This window comes from Biomphalaria glabrata, chromosome 4 (genome assembly GCF_947242115.1).
Source record: "Biomphalaria glabrata chromosome 4, xgBioGlab47.1, whole genome shotgun sequence".
Classification (NCBI taxonomy): domain Eukaryota; kingdom Metazoa; phylum Mollusca; class Gastropoda; family Planorbidae; genus Biomphalaria; species Biomphalaria glabrata.
Genome location: NC_074714.1, coordinates 24750404 through 24768080, shown reverse-complemented (window position 1 = coordinate 24768080; position 17677 = coordinate 24750404). Strand labels below are relative to the sequence as shown.

At 35.0% G+C, this 17677-nt stretch overlaps 2 protein-coding genes across 2 annotated transcripts; both read left to right on the top strand.

The window, feature by feature from the left end:
• Positions 1 to 395: 395 nt before the first annotated feature.
• On the top strand, positions 396 to 17095 carry LOC106060721 (calcium-independent phospholipase A2-gamma-like). Its single transcript, XM_013218706.2, has 7 exons — positions 396 to 699; positions 11708 to 12733; positions 13241 to 13392; positions 14204 to 14470; positions 15097 to 15346; positions 15646 to 15838; positions 16267 to 17095. The coding sequence occupies exons 2-7, from the start codon at positions 11918 to 11920 to the stop codon at positions 16512 to 16514; spliced, it is 1926 nt and encodes a 641-aa protein (XP_013074160.2). The 5' UTR covers positions 396 to 699; positions 11708 to 11917; the 3' UTR covers positions 16515 to 17095.
• On the top strand, positions 9499 to 10596 carry LOC129925932 (uncharacterized protein K02A2.6-like). The gene has a single exon (XM_056027527.1). It carries the CDS (start codon positions 9499 to 9501, stop codon positions 10594 to 10596), a length of 1098 nt encoding a protein of 365 aa, XP_055883502.1.
• Positions 17096 to 17677: the final 582 nt, after the last annotated feature.

Here is a 17677-nt window from a genome sequence, read left to right as displayed (position 1 = left end):
ACCGTGACAGGGTGCTGGAGGAACGGCAGGAGCCAGTCTTCTACCGGGATTAATAAAAAAAAATCCGCTAAAAATAGACAGGAGTCTATCATGGTCTGCTGATATTTTAATTTATGCTTAGTCCTACATAACTACGAGTAGGCCTACAATACAGGAATTGGAGTCTTATTTACAAACAATGAACTATCTTTTACTAGACTCTGTGTGATTGGTTCAAAATGGGGGCGTGTGGTTCGACTGATCGTTTATTGGTGGGAAAGTAAGGTATGCCATCATGGTCATGATTCCTATAAATAGATTTTTAAAAATAGTATTTTTAAGTGCGACACACAAATATAGATTTAGATTCTATATTACAGACTACTCAATAAATTGTACTGTAATCTAGAATATTTATTACCCTGAATAGTATCATAAAGACCTTGATCTAAAAGTCGTAGATCTAGACTTATATCAGGTAGTCTATAACGTATTTTTCAAGCAAATGTTTCAAGTAAATTATATAGATATCTAGGTCAAAGGTGAAGGAATACATTAGTTTGTTAAAAAGTATCTCGCCATATTATGATAAATTTGTCACCGGTTTCTATTCAGGATAGATCTAGATCCAGAGTAATCTAGAGTATTCTAAAAGTCTAGACTCTAGACTAGATTTAATCTATTCTAGAATCCAGTCTTTATCTAGATCTACTACTCTTGGTACGTATTTAGTATTAGCTGTTACTAGAATTTACTAGATATAGTCTATAGTTGTAGATGATAGATCTATTATAATCTATACTAGATCTATAATAATTTAATATTGTTACTGTTACTGTTGTGAAGTGTTGTGTTACTCAAGACTCAAGACACTCAAAATCAATAATCATGTGACGTCATTTATTTATAGTTATATTATAACTTATTACTTATTGTCTTAGACTATTGTAATTGTCTATTATAATTATTTTAATTATTTACTATACTCTATACTATATAGTATACTATAACTATAGTATTATAGTATAATAACTATAGTGAAGTATAGTGTCTATAGTACTCTATAGTCATGATACTATTAGTACTATTACTAATCTACTACTACCAGATCTATAACCATTGTCTATTATAATTATTTTAATTATTTACTATACTAGTCACTACAGATTACAGTATACTATAACTATAGTATAATAACTATAGTCATGATACTATTACTAATCTACTACTACCAGGGTATTAGTTTACGTGACTAGAAACACTAAATCAGGTTTCTCTTATATTTTAAAGGGAAACTCCGATGGTTTTGACAATTTTTGATATAATATGTGTTTTGATTTACAGATAATGAATATATTCTTCTTTTTTTTTTATTTGCAATAATAACTGAGTAATTGATGTTTTTCCGACGTAATTTTCCTGCGCATCCAAAACAGTCAGACTTTCACCGGGTTTCTATGTGACGTCACAAAGGTGTTTTAATCTATTGACTTATTGTATAACAGGAGACCATACAGCAAAGTTTACATTCTTGTAAAAGAAATATATCTTCGTCTATGCAGTTAGATCTAGGATCTTGTAAGCAAAGAAAAAATGTGTATTAAAAGTAGATTTACATGCTTGACTAATCACGGCAGTGTTGTGTATTTTCTCGCCAGACCACTCAACACACAACAAACACTATCGCTTGGTTGTCTTGTCATGACCGACTACACGTAGTCTCTAGCCTTACACTGACCAGCTTGTTTGAATCATTCAGACACACGATCTATTTACTTCTTGGGATAGGGAGAGGCTTAGATGAAAATGTTACTTTTTTTTCTGGAGTTGGTTATCCTAATGCCTTTGGATCTATCTCTATACATGTTTATATATATAACTGTATCATAGCTCTGGACTAGGCCGTCACTAAGCCTAACAGCTACTGTAAGAATGAAGCGATACGATTGGTTAAATCAAGTTTCTCTTTCAGTATTGTTTAGGGAAGTGACGCATGAAATAACTTAAAACAAAATCTCGCAGAACCCCGTTTTTTTTGGGGGCATGAAGAATTTTCTGTCTAATTTATTAAATATAAAATTTTCTGAGCATTTAAATAAAAAGTGATATAATGTTTACTATTACAACTTTTTACGCAGAATTTAAATAAGTCAATAACTAAAATTTGAAAAACTATCGGAGTTTCCCTTTAAGAATATGCAGATTACAAATATGTAATTTGATTTCCTCTGAGATAAATAGTTTTTAAAATATATATTTTTAAGTTTTATTTCTTATTACCATATATTGACATTGGAAATACACCATTTTGGTTTTAAGGCTTAATACTAGACTATCTCCCTTGTATTACTTGCTAACTTTTTTCTGTTGCTGTTTTGTCTTTCTTTTTAGCAGCTATTAGTTATTAGATCTAATATTAAAATTCAATTAAAATGATAGCATAAGAACAAAAAACTTTAAAAAAAAGTTTTTGAAAAAAAGAAGAAACAACTTCATCAATTTATTATTAACATTTTTTTAGACCTTCATTTCAGTAAATACACTTAAAAATTCATAAGTTGACAGCATAAGAACAAAAATCTCTTTAAAAAAAGTTTAATATTGATAAGGGAGATTAATATGCTTAAAAACAACATGGTGGTCAGTAAAGGTATCTGGGTATCTAAACTATTACCGTAAGATCTAGATTCTAGAATAGTTATATCTATCTTATAATAGAGTCAATAGAGATACTTCAACACCCCCATTTTTGTGCTCCTGGATGTGTGCTTAAAAGCTGGTCCTTATCACTGCACAGTAGTACATGAATTAATTGATACCTTATAAGGGCCTAGGGTCCGGGGTTCGAATCTTATTGAAGACTGCGATTTTGAATATCAAGATTTTAAGGGTGCCCCTGAGTTCACCCAACTCTGATGGGTACTGTGACAGGTGGGGAAATGTGACATGTGTTTGGCACGTTTTATGTCTAGGGGATGATTATTTTTAAAGCTATCACACACCAGCCTATCAGCATATGAATCGGGAGCAGACACGCAACGAGACAAAGCAACGAAAGATAGATACAAAAGTTAAAATGAAGAATATTTATTTACATAAATATACATATAAGAATAAAAAGGGGGAGGGTTTGCTTCTATCTCTAAATAATACTAGGTCTAATCATCACTCTTGCACCTAATAAGAGAGTATGTCACTTTGTCCTCTGACTTAGCTGGTATTCCTGTTGATGTCGCAGCTGGCTGTGTCATGGCTTGAGGTTCTGCAGCTGGAGGTGGTGCTCTAGCGGATAGAGGGACGCCGGTGATATAGTTCTTGTGGAGTCTCAATCCCCAAAATCTAATATCTGTAGTGGGCACAGTAGGGCGGGTGGCCGGCTACCGTGGGCACAAGGTCACTGCGGGCAGAGCGGATCTGCCGTGGGCAGCGTAGTTGACAGGATATGTCCAGTGAGTTGCAGAGGGTTGGCGTAGCTATGGCGTCTCACACAGATCTGAATCTATAGGGACGTCGCACCTAATAGCTTGACAGGTGGGCTGTCGAATAGGCGGGCTATGCCGATAGCGCCAAGTAATAGAGTTGAGTAGATCTCAGTAGGCAAGTGCAGTGCTGAATAGCACTAAGCACATAAATAGGCAATAGGTGATTCTCGGTAGCAAATAAATATGCAGACACCTGAGGGAGGCTGCGGATAAATAAAGACAAGTTAGGACATGTCTCTCATACCTCTTATCGATGCCCTCGACTGAGGTACATTCGTCAGATTGGTGAAATTGCTTTAGAGCACAATGAGGAGATGATGACAAATGGGATTTGGAAAATAGATGGCAGATAGTAGCATTATATAAATGTACATAAAAGGGGAAATACTAATATAAATATGTACATAGAAGGGGAAATAACAATCTGAAATAAACAACACAGGTGGATAGAGAAAGAAAAAAAGGGGGGGGGGTGAATTGGGCGGTGGTCGGCGACCAAGATGGTTTGTTTACATATGACCGTAGGTCGAGAACAATGGAGCGCACTTGAATGGAGGGGGTGTCCGTTCAAGAGGCGCAACTCTCGTTAGAGTGAAATGGCTACAGGGGAGATAATTCAATACAGGGGAGATAACTCATATCTCCTTTCTAAGCGCAGTATTAGTGCGATAGTAAAATTATCAAGGCTGTCAACTGAGATAAAGGAAATAAAATAAGGTGTACAAATATATACATGGTTGCATCAATGATCAATTGAGCAACGTAGCATTAATAGATTAATGCAATACTAAAATATATACATAGCACATGTTTATGTTTTCTACTTACGCCAGTGAGAAATACACAATGCACTAATTAAATATAAATGAACTAAGCAAAATACACATGATAATATCCAATGGAAATAGCACAAAAGTAATTAAGATGGAACTTGTGATTAAGTTCGGCTTACCACCAGGTATTCCTCTAGGAGGGAGAATAAATGATATAGTCCAGACTCGATAGCTCAGCTCGAATGAGAAAGAGAGAGTCTGACTCGATTTAATTTACCTTATATACAAAGGCCTGGAAAATGTGAGCGGAAACAGGAAATGTCCTAGGCTTAGAATTATCTTACACGTGGGTGAAGTCCGACAAGAGATGGGATTCGCACATTGGGAGGTCAATGGGCGCGTTTGTCCTCGTGGTCTCCTAGATCAAAGAGAGACATAGGAGAAAGGGGGGGGGAGTGACTTGCATTCCACACAAGGTGGTGTCCACTGCGGCTGTCAGACATCCTGCCGATAAGATCAAAGAGTCTGGGCGTATCTTTGCCCCGGTCAAGGGAAGATAAATCGAAAGACGTGGCCTAGCTATCTCCAATGTGGTCAACTAAGTCTAGCCTGGAGCGGAAAAGGTGTGGCGGGTGAAGAATTTAGGGGTAGGATGGGGAAATAATTATAATATAATAAATAAATAAGGAAAAATAATAATTAATGCTGTGATAAATTTGAGTGACTCTGACAGCGAGTTTTTGACTTGTCACAGGTACCTGACATTAGTTGAGGAACAATAAGGCGGTTGGTTGTTGTTCTGGCCACATGACACCCTTGTTAACCATTGGCCAAAGAATAGATGACCTTAACATCATTTGTTTTTAGATTGCTAGATCTGAAAGGGGAACTTTACTTTTTTGTTTTCCTGATGATGATCAATCAAGATCTAGAATCTAGATTTTCTAGATGACAACTTCTAGATTTTAAATCTAGATAATATGCTGGAGATGCAACTGGGGGAGGGGGGGGAAATTAGTATATATTATTAAGATAAATAAATAGTTTTATACACAAATTGCATGATTTCTCTATAAAAATTTTCCCCTCCCATCCCACAACATACCAGAAAAAAAGGGTGGGTGACAATATAAAAATTGGTTATAATAAGTAATATGCATATATAATTGATAAGTAAATAATATTGTACTTAAATTGTGTAAATTCTCTATTAAAATTCTCCTGACTCTGTAATGCTGTATCAGAATCCACTGGCTCTCTGCCTCTTCTTGGGCTTGTATTGAATTGTCTGTTCTGGACCGATCTCATGTCGTGCTGTTTCTTGACTCTGACTTTGACTCGTATTTGTGAAATGGTGAGATAACGTGAAGTGATGTGACTCTGATACCTTCGCTCTTATATAGGGTCCCTATAAGACTTTTAGAATCCGGTGGAACGCCGCTCTACCATTCTGGTTTATCACATGACTACATTCAACGTGACTTGCCTGAGTACTATTCACGACACAGATCATTCTTGAATTTTCGTGTCCTATTGCTTGTTGCGGCTTGCTGTCACAACTCAATCACAGTTGACCGCTAGTCATGTGCTGGCATGGAGTGATTTGCACACAGGGCTATTCCCATCAGTGTCACCACCAGGTTTAAAACAATACATACATATACATAAAAGAATTTAAAAAAATAAATTAGTCAATCAATTAGTGTTAATAAATTAATTTTGCTTTATATAGGGCAAATTTATAGATAGATACAGATAGATAGATATATATGGGAGTGATTTTTTGTTATTCCCCTTAGATAAACTTAGGTTTTTTTAAATATTTTTTTTATAGTTGCTTGTTATATGTTATTAAAAATATGAATCTTATTTAAGTATTCCTGGATGTATTAGCTACATACAGTTTACAGAAATACTGTTATAAACCTGGTGGTGGCACAGATGGGGGTAGTGGTGTGAGTGTAGTCAGCCAACGCAAATCGCCCCAGGCCAGCGCTAGACGAGCGGTCAACCGTGACGAGTTATGACGGTCAGCCGAGTCGAGTGTCAACAGGACGGTTTGGGAAGGATCGCCGTTGTGAACAGAGCTCAGGAGCGTCACGAGGGATGTATTCATGTGACGAAGCTAGAAACATCGAGCCATGTTCCGTCCGGTTCTAGAAGGCCAGTAGGGACCCTATATAAAGAGCGGAGGTGTCCAGTCAAGAGGGTTTCTTGACAGAAGGTTCACGGCAGGGGTTCAGAACACGGTCGACTACAGCACAGTTCAATGGTGTGGTTCTGTACGGAGCATTACGACGGTTGAGTACGGAGTACTGTAAAGTACAGTTGTGATGACTGGCGTCTTGATTATGGTCTGTGATCGAGTCCAACACAACGAGCCCATTGTGTGAAGTCAGTCCTGAACTGTTGAACCCAGTGCGAGCCCGGAACGACACGGAGATGCCAGTGCAAAAGTTGATACGGCGGTACAGTGTTATCGGAGAGATATTTGTACAGTGTACGTGTTGCCAATTGTACAGTATTGGCTGTTATTTATTCAACTATTAAAGTGTTACGTTACTTTGGAGCCCTGAGTTGTCAAGTTCTTTAAGTCGGTGGTGTATGGTGCAGTTTGCAGAGAGCCTGGATAGTGAGATTCGTAACAATACTTTTGCTTTAAAAAAACATATATACCCCTTTATAGGTGTTATGTAATCATAGTTAGTGATCATTTTTTACTTCTGCTTCCATCATTTTTTTGTCTACGTGTAAAAATCCTGCAATATTTATGCTGGCTCTATTTTAGACAGAGGAACTTTGGATGTGTGGGATTGTGGGCAGTCTTGTTTGATACGTATTATATTAGTTTGAAGGAAAATAGGGTTGTTGTTATTGCTACCGGTAGTTTGTCTTCATATCCACACACAAAGGTTTCCTTTGATGTTTTGTTTTTGCATTATTCTATATATTAACAGTTTCTACTATAATCTCTATAGGTCATTAGATTGACCTAGGAACACACCTAGAACATAATCATCTTTTTTAAAGTAACGTCTGTATTTCATAAGATATTGACATAGTCATCTGTCATCAAAATGAAAAACTTAATTGAAATATAATTTTGTACTTTTGTTTGTCCATGTTCAAAAACCTGTTCTTGGACCTGTATTGCTTATAAGTCAACAGATCCACTTAAGCCATCTACAAGTTTGTTTGAAAACACAAATACCTTTGTTATCATGCTTGTGGATTAAAATGAAAATATCTAGGAATGTATCCATCATTAACAATAATAATTGATTGGTTGTAATGCATCACATTATTCCTGTTGATGGAATGTTATATTGTATGAAGAGTTGTGCCCATGCACAGGGGAAACTACTCTAGTAATCCAGATGGCTGGTTAAACATGTTTGTGTTTACCTGAGATTGTTCTTACTTCAAGTGTATTTATATTTGAGTGTCCATCGTAACATGGTGGCAGCGGTTTACACATCAAATAAAGGTAAACGATAACCTAGAGTAACTTGAGGAAAATATAAGAAATCAGTAGCTAAAATGGCAACTGCTAACAGATATTTCCCAGTACCGCAACCGCTATTGCAAACAGGCAATATGGCGGCCAATTGGTAAAGATTCAGAAGAGACTGGGATAACTATGAAAAGGCCACGAAACTCACAACACAACAGAGACAGAAGATATACGGGTAGCAACACTAATTACCATAAACGGAAGTGAGGCAGCAGACGTGTTTGATTCATTTGGAAAAGGGCAGGAGACAAAAATAAATGAAATTTTAAAGAGTTTTGAAGAGCTCTATGTTCGGAGAACCAACGAAACATATGAGAGATATGTCTTCAATACGAGAAGACAAGAAGAGGACGAGAACTTTGACTCGTACATAGCTGCCCTGAAGAAACTGGCAAGCAGCTGCAATTTTGATAAACTAGAAGAGAGTCTGATTAGGGACTGAATTATCTTAGTGGTTAGAAGTGAACACTTGAAGATGAAATTGTTGCAAGACGACAAACTAACCCTACAGAAATGCATAGATGTTTGTAGGATATATGAAAGATCACAAATGGCATTGGTAGAGAAATCAGATGGCAGTATCAGAATCTGTATTGATCCTCAACCGTTGAACAAGGCACTACTGAGGGAGCATTACAACCTAACTGTTGACCTAACAACACTAGAAGACATTTTGGCTGAATGGGTAACGCCAAGATATTTAGCAAAGTCGACATTCAGGAAGCTTTTTGGCATATCAAACTAGACCCGGACTCATCAGGTCTCACTGCAATGGCGACCCCATTCGGTAGATACAAATGGAATAGACTTCCTTTTGGTCTCAAAGTAAGTTCAGAAGTCTTTCAAAGACATTTGAATGATGCATTGGAGGGAATAACAGGATGTTTTAATGTGGTGGATGATATCATGGTAATTGGAAAGGGGGACACAGTAGAAGAGGCTCGCACAAATCATGAGGAAAACCTATCAAAATTACTCAATTGGCTAAAGGGAAAGAACATCAGACTAAATGAAAAGAAATCAGCATTCCGAAAGTCAGAAATTGTGTTTTTGGGACACATTATTTCCCACTCAGGAATAAAACCAGACCCAAACAAGGTGAGAGCCATAACAAATCTAAAAACCCCTGAAGACATTACATCAGTTCGTAGATTTTGTGGAATGATACAATATCTATCAAGATTCATCCCAAGTCTTTCAGCAGACCTACAACCAATAACAGAACTGACTAAGAAATACAAGCTATTCGTGTGGTTGAAAGACTGTGAGAAAGCATTTAATAGTGTCAAACAGAAGATATCCAATCATGGAACCCTAAGTTATTTCGACCCGGAGAAGAAAGTAACTATTCAGGCGGACAGCAGTCAAAATGGCCTAGGAGCTGTACTACTACAAGATGACAAACCCATAGCATACACATCAAGGTCACTCACAGAGCCTCAGAAAAAGTGGGCTCAAATCGAAAAGGAACTCTTGGCTGTAGTAGTAGCTCTAGAAAAATTTGACCAGTACACCTACGGCAGAACAATAATAATACAGAATGATCATAAACCATTGAAAAATATACTCAATAAACCCCTCAGTTGTGCACCTAAAAGGCTCCAAAGCTTAATGATGCGTTTGTACCGATACGATGTTCAGTACCAGTATACCAAAGGAAACAGATTACAGATTGCTGACACGTTAAGCAGAACAGGAAGATTTTCCTGACACCTCTATCAACACCGTAGGACTGGCCCTCCCAGATATAATGTTAGATAAAGTTAAAGATGCAGTCAAAATAGACAATGAGATGCAGATGTTGAAACAGTACATACTGAACGGTTGGCCAGACAAGCATCATATTATACCAGAACTTAAAAAGTATTGGTCACTTGCAGATGTACTGACCTATGAGGATGGCCTTCTAATGAAAGGGGAGAGAATAATTATCCCAAAAGCATTAAGAAAAGAAGTTGAAACCAAACTACATGCAGCACATTTAGGGTATGATGCCATGATGAGAAGAGCAAGGGACGCAGTTTTCTGGCCGGGAATAGCGGCAAGAATAAAAGAAATAGTTAATGCATGCCAACCTTGTCAGCAAAGTAAACCTGCAAACCAGAAAGAAAGCTTAATACAGCATAATGAGGGTTCAAATCCCTGGGACAAAGTTGGAATAGATTTGTTCCAAATATTTGACCAACAACACCTTGCCATAGTTGACTACTATTCAAATTTTATTGAAGTAGAACATTTGCACACGACAACAAGTCAAGTTGTTATAAGAAAACTAAAAAATTTGTTTGCCAGATATGGGGTCCCCAAAGTGTGCATCAGTGACTTTGGACCTCAGTTTTCATCTGCTGAATTCACCGCATTTATGAAAGCATGGGGTATCCACCATTTAAAATCTTCACCAGGACACCATCAGTCAAACGGCAAGGCAGAGGCAGCAGTGAAAATATTAAAGAATCTGATGAAAAAATCCAAAGAAAGTAAATCAGATGCCTACGAAGCCCTATTAGAGTTTAGAAATACACCCAGGCAAGATACCAACTTAAGTCCTGCTCAGATGCTCTTTGGAAGGGCAACAAGAACGCTTTTGCCAAGAAGAGAGCATCCTGCAAGAATGTCACAACAAGAAGCCACGGCCAAACGGGAGAAGCGACAGCAAAGTGTCAGAAAACACCACAACAAAACAGCTCGTGACATGAAGCTTATAAACGTCGGACAGAAAGTCTTCTATCAATCGCCAAACGATACTACCTGGAGACAAGGCAGAGTATGTCGGAAAGTGAACGAACTTGCCTACATTATAGAAGGGGACAATGGTTTCAAGTATCAAAGAAATAGAAGACACCTATGACCTGACACCACTAACAACGTAGACTTTTCTCCAGATAGAGAAAGTAATTGTACTGACATTTTCCCAGACGCAGAGAATGAGTGTATTAACAGTCTGCCCAACGCCGAAAACACTCACCAGTACTCTCAAGGGCCACTCTCCAGAAACCGTCAAGATATGGAGACTATGTTTAAGAACTGTATTTATTAACTGTAAGAAATAGTTTTGTTGATCTGATTGTAGTTATTAAATTTGAAACATATTTACGGTTGTAAATAGTTTTGTCAATTTGATTGTATAGTTTTTTTTTTCCTTTTTTTTTAAGTTTTTTTTGGGAGGAGAGGGGATGTTGATGGAATGTGATATTGTATGAAGAGTTGTGCCCATGCACAGGGGAAACTACTCTAGTAATCAAGATGGCTGGTTAAACATGTTTGTGTTTACCTGAGATTGTTCTTACTTCAAGTGTATTTATATTTGAGTGTCCATCGTAACAATTCCACAGTGTCAGTATTGCTAAAAATTTGCACATATTTATTAACAGAAAAAATATTTTAAAAGAATGTAATCCTCAAATTTCTTAATGTGATTTTCTATAAAAACCAGCTTGACTCTCAAGTCATTGATTTGTTGTCACTTAGACCTTGTTCTGTATCACCAAGGACATTAGTTTTACCAAGTCAATCAATATTTGGTAGTTTCATCCTATTCTTCCTCTGTGAGTCTATGCTATTCTCATTGTTGCTTTGAATTTGGACTAACTGGACTGTTTAACTTGCACATTTTCTTGTTTTTGGATGAAAAATGAGAGTATTTTATTTTATATCTACAGACTATGAAACACACTTGTTTTCTAATTTTTTAGAAGCTCGATATATGAATCTGCTTTAGCAGATTTGTCCTCGGCCTTAAAAATAGCACAAGGAATTGAAACTTTTGAGTTCTTTCAGGAGAGATAAAAATTTTTTTTTACATAAATGTGAATTTACATGAAATATGAATCTCAAAGTGTTATAAGTGATGGTATTGACATCTGTATTATGTAATTATTCTACTGTATATAATATGTGTCCAAATATAGTTTCCATACTAGATAGAATAAATTAATGAGCCTATATTTTTTTCTTTTCAGGAACAGCAGCCTAGGTCTACTGAGATCTTCTCTCAGCAAATTTTATGCAAAGTATCTCAAAATTTTCTGATAACTTAATATGAAATTAATGTGACTGCAGAGATCTAGTTCAGAGATACTGAATCAAACTTAAACAATTATTTCTGATGTAAAATCATGTTTTCAAATTAAAATATTGAACAATTATAACATTTTTCTCACACACAAATAATGTCTGTTTTAAAGTTTCAAGTTAGTCTGCGGTATGCTAAACAACAGATACCATGTTCATATTTTGGAGTCCCATTTCCAATTTGTATTGATAAAGACTGTACACAATGTATCAGTAGTCAACAAAATAGTACATTCCAAGCTACTATCACAAAAAGATTTCATACAGATGATGCAGACAGAAAGCAAACTGAACCATCTACAGCATTATCACAGTCAAACGTAAATTCAGGTGCCTCATTTGACAGAAAACAGAAAATCTTAGCAGGTCTAATGTCTATAGGAATTGCTATTCCACATAAAATATCAGAAATAAACAATTTTTTAACAGATGCTTCTAAAAAGATCATGTCTCTAAGTCAAGATGCTTTGAAAGGAAACAATGTAAAAAGAGAGTCTAAAAAAGAAAAAGTAGATGTTCAAGAGAGTTCCTTGGAGAAAACAGTGATCCAAATAAATCAGAGTATAGTGTCATTTTATGACACATCATGTGTTAAAGACATGCCCCCTGCTCCTAAAAGTTCTTCAACTTACACTATGTATACACATGAGGTCCATGAAGACGAGCACCAGTATGGAGAGGCCACAAAAGCCATAGGACCTTTATTTCCAATCACACCAAATGCCGATGCAAAAAAGAAAAAAGCTGAGGCTCGGAGAGCTGAAAAAATTTCAAGGCTTTCTTTAGAGTCCCGGACAAAATCTCTGGTCCATTCGTTGAAGTCAGCCCACTCATTGATGTCAAAAATAACAAGGACAGAAGAGTTGTGTGAGCATTTGATTGCTCATCCTGAATGTGTGTGGGAAGCAACAAGTGTAAGTTTAAATATACATTTTTGTCTTACTACTGCAGAGTAATAACTACTTAAGTGTTTGTGTTAAGTGTAATCACCTGTACATTATGTGAAAGGGCTTTGAGCAGTTCATCATTTAGTTGCAGAACTCTGGGTTCTGAATTAGCTTATAAATCTGTTTTCCCTTACAGGATCATAACATTGCTTATTTCCCCAGAACTAGTGGATTCTTGATATCTGTAACATTTAATTTACTCTATGGTATTTAGTTATAGTAATTGCTATGCAGCATCTATTGCTAAAAACTTTTAAACACTATAAAGTGGTAGCTACGCTAAAGGCAAAAACTATACATGTTACTTGCTTCTAAGATCAGAATATATACTTTTGGAGTGCCTTTTACTAATAAACAAAATCTGATAAAAATGTAACAAATCTTAGAACAATGATAAAGATTAATAATTATCTAGTTTGTTGTTTTTAATTTGATTCATCCTAGGTATTGATTTCCTAACTTTGTCATCAACAGGAAAGAGTTGTCCCATGTCTCTTGTCTCTATTGAAGTGTCCAGACAAAGTGTTACAAGGTTTAGCCATGGAGGCTCTCTCCTTGCTTGGCTACTGCAAACCACTTACATCTCCAGGGATCAGAGTGTTATCAATAGATGGAGGTGGCACAAAGTTAGTTGTTTTTTTTTAAATTGAAACATAAAGCTCATATAAGCTTCAATTAGTTTTTGTTTTTAGATAATATTATAGCAAAACATTTTAAAAATTGTATCGCAACAAAACATAATTTATTGAATGGCCTACATCAAAGGAAAAATAAATGTCAATAGTTTCAAATATTGATATATCCTGAAGCTATCAGAATGCAGCTTATGGAAATAAAATTAATTCTAGCTCTGAATTATACAATTATTTCTAGCTTGAAGGTAATCTTTTGGAAAACAACAACCAAAAAACTAGGTTAAGAATATTGTAATTAATCTATGGCAAGCAACTCAAGAACAGAAAGCAAACAATGACACAGGTTTAATACCCCAAAAAATGCACAAACAAATACAACAATCTGCCTTTGTTGTACACAGCTTTCTTGTCAGCTCCCTTATCTAAAGGGAAGCACAAGTTTTATCTCTCTAAACGTTCCATTCATGTTGTGTGCTAAATAGTAGGCAAGTGCTTATACTATGAACCAGTGCAGGGGCAGAGTTATTATAATATGCTAGAATTGTAAACATTGCAAGTTTATTCTAGAATGTTATGGGGCAAATAATATATTTCAAAGGTGTACAGAGATTTAGAAAGCATTTTTCAATTCTAGCCTTAATATACTCTTTTTTTTTCAAACTAAATCATATTATAATTAAATTTCAATTTTTTTTCGGCTGTGTTTTCATTTGTGAATCTGTATCACATTCAATCAAAACATTGTTTTTCCCCCAATTTTTTTTTTATAAAACTGTTTTATTGTTGTTTTTTCTTTCTCTAGAGGTCTGGTTGCCATAGAGTTTTTAAAAGCTTTAGAGAAACAAACCAATCGAAGGATTTACCAGCTGTTTGACTATGTGTGTGGTGTGAGTACTGGGGCTCTCCTGGCAGCCATGGTTTGCTTGTACAAGATTCCCTTGGATAGATGTGAAGAACTTTATAAAGATTGTTCTGTGCAAATGTTCACAAGAAATAAAGTAGTTGGCACAACCAAATTGGTCTGGAATCATGGCTTCTATGATTCCCAGTCATGGGAGGAGATTTTAAAGTAAGAGGACTTATTTTTTAGCATAGTTAACATTATGTGTTGATACAAATAAAATGATGCTATTTTAAAAGAATACATTAATGTATGAAACACACAAACTCAAACTACCATTGTGCATCTTACTAAAAAGCTACAATTTTATTTTCCTATTTTTTTTTTTTAAATATTTTCATTATAGGGATAAAATAAGTTTCATTTTTTTAAATGATTCCTCTTATTAGCTTGTTTGAGTGGTTGATTTTGAAAACAGCTCTAATGATTTTCCTAGAAATTTAACAGTTGTGTATATATTTGGTAAAAAAAATTACTAGCTAATTGGCCACTTAGTGAAAACTGACCATTATAATCTTTTGTCTATTTTGAACACACTTTCAGCAGGTATTCCTGCATCCAATTCAAATGTTTTTTTGTATTCAGTAAGGAGTCAAATTAATAAATAAACATTCATGAACATTTTGTACACCACCTTATTTTGAAATTCGCAGGACAGTAATAGAACTTGATTGTACAAGCTTCACTGGATAGACACCTTGCAATATTAAAGCATTATATATTGAAGAAATCAATAGAATGATGTTGTTTGTTTAATATCAGTCTGACATTTACAATGGTTCTTTTTCAAACAGGAAAGAAATAGGTGAACGATTATTTATAGAGTTTTCACGTGATCCAGATGTGCCCAAGATGTCTGCTGCTTCAACATTAGTCAACTCATCTGAATTAAGCAATTATTTATTTCGTACTTATAACCTGCCTCCAGGAGTCACATCACAATATCGTGGTAGCTGCAAATACAAAATTTGGGAAGTAATAAGGGCCTCTTCTGCAGCACCTGGCTACTTTGATTCATTCACTTTAGACGAGGATATACATGAAGTAAGGAAAACATTGATATAGATGTAATGTTCTTCTCATAAAGATTTAACACCCAGACAAATATATTCCAATGTGTTTTTATTTTCAAACATATATGTAGAAATGCTAGTTAATTAAGCTAGGAATTACTTTCATTTATTGAAACACGTAGATAAGTTTCAAAAAGCTTGGGATGAATATCTATCTGCTGCCTTATCTTTTTTATTGCTCATTAAAATCTTAACACATATTGTGACTTTCATGTTTTAAGAGAAGATTTGATTGTTATAACCTAATCAATACTTATTGTACTTTCCCAGGATGGAGGAATATTGACAAATAATCCAACTGCACTTGCCATTCATGAATGCAGGCTACTCTGGCCCAACGAACAGTTCCACTGTATAGTCTCCCTTGGCACTGGTAGATCTGAATCTAAGACTGTTTCACCTGGGAAAGTTACACTCAAGCAAAAAATCTCCACACTAGTCAACAGTGCTACAGACACAGAATGTAAGTGATAGCTAACCATTGCTATTTTTCTAGTGGTGATTTATCTTAGTTAATTTATTTCTTAGCTTCAAAAAGCACAAATATTGAAGTAAATCTAATAGGTCTGATTTCTAAACATGCCCTTCCAGAAAATATTGGACATTTATAACTTGCATCATCCAAGTGGCATTGAAGCCTGATTTGTTTAGAAAGGGGAACTTATTCGCAGAGATGTGCTGTCTCAGCCCAGCTTGTCTTACACAATACACCACTGTGCTGCCACTGCTCTGTTTAAAATTAAAAACTATCACTTGGCCATTAATGTCTGCACTAACTTTAAGTCATCATTAAACAAACCCATCATTAAGTGGAGGACTCACTGTATATATAAATCAAATAAGAAATCCTGAAACTATTTGAACTCTATCAATTTTTTTTCTTCTTTATAGCTGTTCATCATACACTGCAGGATCTGTTACAGCCCAGAACATATTTTCGTTTTAATCCATATCTATCAGAAGAGTTTAGCTTGGATGAAATTAGGCCAGAGAAAATTGCTCAGATGCAATTAGATTCTCAGATGTACACAAGAAGAAACAGTTACAAGTTAATAGCAGCCTCTGATAGGTTGACAGAGAAAAGAAAACCTCAGCAATACATTTATGACTTAATTCGTAAGATGGCACAGCAAGCTTAAATACCTTTTAAAATAAACTAACTATTGCTGGTTACATTTTTTTCTTCTTTCAAGCTACAAAGTCAGTTGAAAACTGAAATATTTCATATCAAACTTTTTCTTTATTACATAACTGTGATTTTATAAATACAATTTTCTGACTCAGTTTTGTCTTGATTGTATATAATTTTAATAATATAATAATGTTGTAAAGACTTCATTACTGAAATTGATTCTGAACAATTATTTTTGTAAACTACAAGACAGTTAAAATTTTTATTTATGAAAGAAAACACTTCTCAGTTAGTTGTTATATAAAGTTCTAATAGATTGAATCTTGATTTGTTAATCTCTAGGAGAGAGAACTGCTTGTACAAGAGTTTATTGTATTTGTTATAAGTAGTCCTAAATGACTCTTGCATGATAAATGAACGTACAAAGAGTTAAGCCTTATCGCTAGTCATATATATGAATACTGAAAACTGATGCTTATTAATCTAGGAAAAGATTCATCTCTAAAAATGAAATATCAATGCATACTTCATATTTATTAAATTTTGTTTCTCTTGTTAGTGAGATTTAAAGTCTGTCTATAAAATTTATAAAAAATCTTTTTTTTTTTATTTCCTTTGATATAAATGTCTGTTTGTGTGTGTTATAATTATACATGTCAAAAGATGTGTGTTATAATTATACATGTCAAAAGATGTCAGATTGTTTTAGGAGGATGACTTTTTTGTTAAGATGATTGGTTAGTTGTTTTAAAAAGCAGAAGTTACATTTGGTCAGATGTGAACTAATAAGATTCTATGTTTGTTTGTTTTTTCTGTTGACATATGTACATATACTGAAACTGAGACTTTTACGGACAAATCTGGAAAATGATTCAGACAATTGTCATCTATATTTATTTACACAACAGCTCGTGAACCTGTATACATTGAAGTTGGCTATGTTCTTGCCTTAACACATGATGAATAAACCGGTGATAACTATAACACTGTAATTCATTATTTCTTTCTTTTTCTAGACACATAATTTATTTATCTATATGTATATATCAAATTAATTTTATTAATATTTCACTTACCTGTCAACATAAAATACAAGTTCAAATATTTTATTAGACAAAAGGCATACAAATAAGTTTCTCTAAATTAAAATTATGTTGTGCTAAATATGTA